This window comes from Montipora foliosa, chromosome 8 (assembly GCF_036669935.1).
Source record: "Montipora foliosa isolate CH-2021 chromosome 8, ASM3666993v2, whole genome shotgun sequence".
NCBI lineage: Eukaryota > Metazoa > Cnidaria > Anthozoa > Scleractinia > Acroporidae > Montipora > Montipora foliosa.
This window is the reverse complement of record NC_090876.1, coordinates 9550989-9558488: the sequence shown is the minus strand read 5'-3', so window position 1 is coordinate 9558488 and position 7500 is coordinate 9550989. Positions and strand designations below refer to the sequence as shown.

General features: G+C 38.7%; 1 protein-coding gene across 1 annotated transcript in view; it reads left to right on the top strand.

Moving 5' to 3' along the window:
* Positions 1 to 7500, top strand: part of LOC138013135 (carbonyl reductase [NADPH] 1-like) — a 19420-nt gene that overhangs the window by 390 nt on the left and 11530 nt on the right. The window contains exons 2-4 of the mRNA XM_068860127.1: positions 348 to 429; positions 953 to 1131; positions 2837 to 2949. Coding sequence (XP_068716228.1) covers positions 348 to 429; positions 953 to 1131; positions 2837 to 2949 — 374 coding nt within the window. The remainder of the gene's footprint in view (positions 1 to 347; positions 430 to 952; positions 1132 to 2836; positions 2950 to 7500) is intronic.

Sequence of the window (7500 nt, the reverse complement as noted above, 5' to 3'; positions counted from 1 at the left end):
TCAAGCGTGCATGCATGCACAACAAAAATGCGTCAATGCATGTGAGCCAATCGTTTAATTAAGCTACTTTCCGAGCCAAACAGACTTCTTTTAGCCTGCGTAAAGTTGCGAAGCCGTATTTTGAATCCAAAACGGATTTCGCATTTTTTTCTAAATTGCCACCCAGACTCTTCTGTCATTGTAACTAAAGAATGGAGAATGATGTTTGTGAATTATTAGCTACTGCAGTGCTTTAATGAGATGCACGTAAAATTAAGGGCTGGGAAAGTTGAACAGCACTGAAAAAACTCGAAGGGTGATGCCTTAGAATCAGACGTTCAGGGTGTTAAATTTTTTGTATTTTCCAGGTTACTGGTGCTAACAAGGGAATAGGCTATGCAATTGTTCAACGACTGTGCAAAGAGTTTCCTGGAACTGTAATTCTTACAGGTATTTTTTTAGTGTAAAATTCTTCGTGGAGGCACTTCATTGTTGTTTAATGGTGGACACTCTTTTTAGAGAGAAGTAGGGATGGTTCAGATGGTGAGAGCTGGCTCACTTCCTACCATGGGCGTAGCCAGGATATTTCAAAGGAGGGATCACACTGTGTCAAACAGAGGGTAACTCGCATTTTCGCAACCTGAATATTGTAGGTTGTTTGAGTAAAAAACGGCTTACAAAGGGGAGGTCACGGGCACCCCAGGACCCCCCCCCCCTAGCTACGCCCTTGCTTCCTACCAATATGACGTTGTGTTTGGTTCTGAATCAGAGATGCAGTGTGATGTGTAGGTTGAGTTTGTTCAACTTGGTTCTCTACCCTGCTCCAAAAGGTTTTTCTCTTTAGTACTCTGTTTTTTCTCTCTCCACAATAAAATCCAGTTGTGTTAGATGCTGTAATTTGCATTCCCTGATATAATTTTTCCTTGATAAAGAAAATAATAACTGCTATTTAATTTTTTGACATAATCATCAGCCAGAGATGAACAAAGAGGCCAAGAAGCTGTAAATTCATTGAGTAAGGTGGGATGCTCGGCTGAGTTCCATCAGCTAGACATTATATCTCCGGACAGCATCCAGATATTCAAAAAATTCCTTGAAGAGGAATATGGTGGCCTGGATGTTCTGGTTAACAATGCAGGAATAGCATTCAAGGTTGGTAGTGAACATTCTTTTGGCTACAAACTTGGCAGAATTGTTTGTGGCATAGATGCTTATAGCTAGCCTGTTGATGCAGATATATTTTCAGTAGTTGTTTCTCTCCCCCAGTTATCTTTAGGGGAGTCAAAGCAATGGCTGGAAATATGTCTGTGTTCGTGGGTAGGACACTGCCCATACACAGTATGTTTTACAATCATGTAAGTGGTTACCTACGAGAAAGCGTTATTATCATAAAAAATATTTAATGCAGCAGCTTAGGAAAGACAACAAAATTCAGCAGTCTTTTTGGTCCTAATCATCCACAGAGTTTCCTTCTTTAAGTAAGAATGGTCATTGCAGTTGAGAAAAACTCAAGCAGGAGTGGATGTTTGTTTTCTCAGTGCCTTGGGATAGGAACGTAGTGACTAAAGAGGATGAGAAAATTGCCAACTACTCTCCTGTCTCCTCCATGGTCATTGGGACCACCCTAATCCTCCAGGAGACGCTTGGTATTTAAACCCTGGGGCCGAGGCTAAGCATTGTTTTGCCTGTAGAGTGAATACCATCTTCTTGTAGGTTGCCCTGTCCACAGAAAGTCATGAATTACTATTATTATTATTATTATTATTATTGTTATTGTTATTATTAGAGTACTGTCACTCTCTTCTCTACCATTTGAGCTATCATGCTAATAGTCTGGGTGCTTGTTAGTTGTGATGTCATAATAATCCTGTACAAGATATTCAATGAATGCAGTTGTAATGAGTAATACTTTCTTTGCAACTGCGTTTCAATATTATTGATATAAAGTTACTCTCAACTAGGATGATCATTCTGTCTCAGAGTCATAACATGCAACCACACTGTTCTGTTCAAAAGTTTTGCAATCAAAGTTTCCTTCCTTAGTTAAATTACTTAAATATTATTATGCGTATAAAATAATATTATTTCCTGTTCACTCTATTGAGTTTGTTTTGCTAGACTACTATGATTCTTCCAAAAAGGGCATTATTTTTTAGATATTTCCAGAAATGCAGAAGATACAAAACACAGGTCTCAGGTCACAGGTCATTGTTTTACCAATACAGAAAGTATCCTAGACATCCATTAAAGCTAGCCTTAGGCCTAATTAGGTCTTAACAAATGTTTTTAGGCCTAATGTTAGCATTTGTAAACAGTTACGGTTGGGTATTCATCCAATTATGTGCAATTCTGGACATAAGTGTATTTTTTAAGCACATTTGCTTGTACAGATTTGTTGGCCCAAATCCCCTTTGTACATGTACTTGAGATGCAAAAAAGACACTGTAACTGTAACAGTTACTATTGAAGTGTTGCAAGTACGAGGAATAAGCATTAGACCTCTCAAGACTAAAGCACAGATAATCATACATGGACACTTTGCATTGCTGCTTTCAGTTCTTGTAGTTGCGTGCAGTTGTGTTTCCTAATTTAAAAGATGTCTCCACACTGACTGGAAAACTACCGGTTGTCTTTCACGAGCAATCATGTTAATTCGTTTGAACACGACAGGTATTCTGAGGTTTTGTTGATCCCCTATACCAACATTTACACATTTATAATTACACACATTCATCTCTTTTGATTTTGTTGTGGTATTCCCAGACTTAGTAGTCACAGCACCTGAGGATGAATGCATCAGCCAGAGACTTGAAGAAAGTTATTTTTTAATGTTAACTTGTATGTGCTATATTAATAGATGGCAACAACTGCACCATTCGAAGAGCAAGCCGAGGTGACTCTGAAAACGAATTTCCACGGTACTCTTGATGTGTGCCATGCATTATTTCCTCTGTTGAGACCACATGCAAGGTATTGGTTATTAGACTACTATCATAGACAGCCAAACTACTGCTATTGCCACCACCACCATCACCAATTTACTTCTGCTGCTGCTGCTGCCAGTCTACTATAACAGTACTGTATACAACTAAAAAATCGCAATACTTTATTTAAGGCCTTTCCCTTGCCATCTTTAGCTGTCATCTCCATTGCACTTTACTTCATTCATACATAACACTTACAGTACTACTCTGACAACAACAGCAATTAATAATAACAACAACAACAATAGCAATAATAATAATTTAATAATAATAATAATAATAATAATGTTGCATGACAGCCTGACATTGTCGTGATCGACAAAACAAATGAATGTCACATTGTTGAAGTTGCTTGCCCTGTTGATAGACGGATGTGCCTGAAGGAGCATGAGAAGGAGGAGAAATATATTGACCTGGCCTTTGAGATAAAGAGATTTTGGCAATTACGTAAGGTTAATGCTTTGGTGCGCAATAAAAGACAATACACACAACTTGGGCGTAAACGAGGGGCAGGGAATGTACTGGTAAGGCGCGGATAATACCCACCGCCGGTATGGACCACCGGATGAGGGGCCTCGGCAACTAGCCGAGGGGGTGCCTCATGCCTGTATTGCAAGGCGGGCATAGTTGCTGGCATAATGTCCTGGGGCCAAGTTAACCCAGTCCAGCAGAGTAACAATATGCCCCCTCCCTAACGGGGCTTCAGCACAGGGCTGAAGGGGTGCCGCAGGCAGCAATTCCCCGCCCATATTTTATTAAGGAGAACTATTGAATAGGTTACAGACTGAAGCTCATAAGGAAAAAATAAAATAAAATAAAATACAAGAGAACCAGAAAGCAAACAGGGCGGGAGGGAGGGATTAAATTGCTCAACGGAAAAAACAGAACTAGTTGAGCTTTGGAAATGTCAAACTGAGAAGGCTCGCATGGCGGGATGAATGAAATAGCCAAATAAGGTAGTCACGTGATGGGAAGTCACGCTCTCCTCCCAGGCGCTGCCCAGTATTTGCTTACCAGCATTAACATCTATTTTATTCTAAAATATCATTTAGAATCAACCCTATTATAATTGGCGCTCTTGGTACTCAGCATCCAATTGGACTCAGCATCCAATCGTAACAGAACTCAGTACTGTTAGGATGCACGGGAATTCTCAGAAGAACTATGGAACGCTAAGGTGGTGTGTCACTACCTGCTGATAGGGGATACTCCAGTGGCAACTACTGTGATATAGCTTAATAATAATAATAATAATAATAATAATAATAGACAACATGATAATGTTGCAAAAGCAACACACTGGGATCTCTGCAAACTGGTCAACATAGAGTGCGGAGAAAAGTGGTATGAGCATAGCCCGAAACCAGTTGTTGAGAACCAGAATGTGAAAATCCTATGGGACTTCACAATTCAGATGGACAAAAGGCTCCCACACAATAGACCAGATATTGTAGTGATTGATAAGAAGAAGAGAGAGTGTCAGATGTCAGATAATTGATGTTGCTTGCCCAGGAGATTGTTGCATCCTGCTGAAAGTGGAAGAAAAACCAAGAAGTATTGAGACCTTGCAGTGTGAAGGCCTTGTGGAAATTGAAGAAAGTGACTGTCACTCCCGTTGTAATAGGAGTGTTGGGTAGCATAACAGAGAATTTTGAGGGCTATTATATAAAGAAGATCAATGTGGGCCTTGGGCCATGCATGGTTCAGAGGACAGTCTTGCTAGGATCGGCAAAAGTCCTAAGAAGAGTCTTTTGAGTGCTGAGACTGCTTGTTGCAGTCAGACTGGGACTCACCAGTGATTGTACACTGTGGATGGATACAAATAATAATAATAATAATAATAATAACAATAACAATAACAATAACAATAACAATAACAATAACAATAACAATAATAATAATAATAATAATAATGATAATTAGAGTGCATCAGGAACACTGGATGAGCTTAAGATGTGGTGGGACGAGCTAGTCACAGACGGACCACAGCTTGGATATTTACCAAATGCAAAGAAATGCTGGCTAATAACAAAGTCAGAGAAAGAAGAACTGGCCAAGGCAATGTTTGATGGTACTGCAATAAATGTCTCGACTGAAGGACACCAACACCTAGGAGCTGTACTTGGATCAAGAAAGCATTTGGAAGATTACGTAGAAGAAAAAGTGGAGGATTGGATAAGTCAAATAGTGAGACTGGCGGAGTTTGCGCAATCACATCCACAAGCTAGTTATGTGGCCTATACTTTTGGCCTAAGGCATCGGTGGACATACTATCTTAGAACACTACCGAATATCAAAGACCTTCTAGAGCCTCTTGAACGCGCGATATCCGATGTACTGATACCTTCAATGGTGGATCACAAGTGTACACAGCTTGAGCGGGATATCCTATCACTTCCAGTGCGTCTTGGAGGCCTAGGATTTACGAATCCCACCCAGAGTGCGAATGCCGAATTCCAAGCATCTGTTAATGTAACTGCTCCCCTTGCTGAACGGATTATGTCACAGCTACATGAACCGCCTGATGAAGCTGAAGTCACGTCATTACAACAAAAGGCAAAGAAAGAAAAGGAGGAAAGATTACTCAAACGATCGGACGAGTGGAGGAATTCTCTACCCGAAAGAACGAAAAGAGCTGTCAGTTTAGCTAGAGAGAAGGGAGCATCAAATTGGTTAACAGTAATTCCCAATAAGGACTTTGACTTTGACCTGAACAAGAGAGAATTCAAAGATGCTATCCACCTAAGGTATGATTGGGAAATAACGGGCACACCCACCGTTTGTGTGTGTGGAGATCGCTTTAGTGTGGATCACGCCATGATTTGTAAACGCGGTGGCTTTATTATTCAACGTCACAACGAGTTACGCGACCTCGAAGCTGATCTACTTAACCTAGTCTGCAATGATGTAGAAACAGAACCAGTTCTACAAGAAATTACTGGAGAGACTTTGAACAGCGGTGCAAACGTGGCCTGCAACGCCCGCCTCGACATTCATACACGTGGATTTTGGGAGAAACAAAAGTCGACCTTTTTCGATATAAGAGTATGCCATCCAAACGCTGACTCATACAAAGATCTTACGCCAGAACAAGTGTATCACCTTCATGAAAACGAGAAGAAAAGAATGTATGAACGACGAGTCCTGGAAGTCGAACAAGCGTCCTTTACGCCATTAGTATAATTTCACCACAACACGAGGTATGGGACGCGAATGTTTAAGATATCATAGCCGACTCGCAGAACTGATATCAATAAAGAAAGGCGAAGACTATGCAAAGACAATGACGTGGATAAGAGGAAAAGTTTCTTTCTCTATTTTAAGGTCAGCGCTACTCTGCCTCAGAGGCTCCAGATCAAATAGGAGGCGAACCAATAATGTTAAAGACATTGATGTGGACGTTGAACTTGCCAGATCTAATATTAAATGACTTTTCTATTTTATTTTATTTATTTATTTATTTATTTATTTGGAAGTTTTAAAACAGTTTTAAACAGAGAAATATCTATATTGCTCGTAAATTTATAGTTCTTACCTTTTGGAGATATTTTAATTTTTGTAAATATTTTTATTTTTTATTATGCAAATAAAATGATTATAAAAATAATAATAATAATAATAATAATAATATTTATTACTTATTTGCGCCTTATCTATACAATATTCAAAAGTGCATCACAATAGTATATAACTTAATAACTACATTTACACCTCTAATATATAAAATCTTCCAAATCTTTCAATTATTATTATTATTATTATTATCATAATAATAATAATTTGGTTTCTTTCTTATTGCTTGATAAACAGTGGCATGAGATTTTTAAACCTACAGTATCACTAGGCTTCTAAAGCAATAATTATTGCAATCTTGTGATTACTTTTAATAGACAGTCATTTGAAAACTGCTTTAATACTACTACTAATTATTATTAATAATAATGATAATAACAATGACACTGACAATGGCAATATACATATTAACAACATTTATGACCTCGAGTCATGTAGGAGTCAGTGGGTTAACAACCTCTCCATCCACTCTCTTCTTTACCCATTGATCCCAGGGAGTGAGACTTCATAGATTTTATACTGCCTATGAAGTTAAAAAAAATATTTAATGCCTATTTGAAAGTGTTTTCAAAATGATGAATAATGGCCTTTACAGTTTTGAAGTACCTTTTTTCGTTTCAGAGATATTTGAGTTTTTGTGTTATGCAAATTAGCAAATTGATGACGTCATCAGTGGTTCCACTGGAAGATGGATCACAAAATCAAGAATATCTCTCAAATTGTAACAGCAATATGATTCAAACTTGGCATGAGTAAGGTGCAAGATGGTGCAGAGTATGAATGTAATTGGCTCCAGTTCCTTTTGGTTACAAATGAAGTTTCTCAATATCCTCTCAAATCAAGCACTACAGACAGTCCTACTCAAAACACACATAGAGCCCATGTTTCTGTAGGTCTCCTAATCAACTCATTGGGTGTGAATGATGTTTGGTTAAGACAAAAAGCGGAAACACTAGTTCCACAC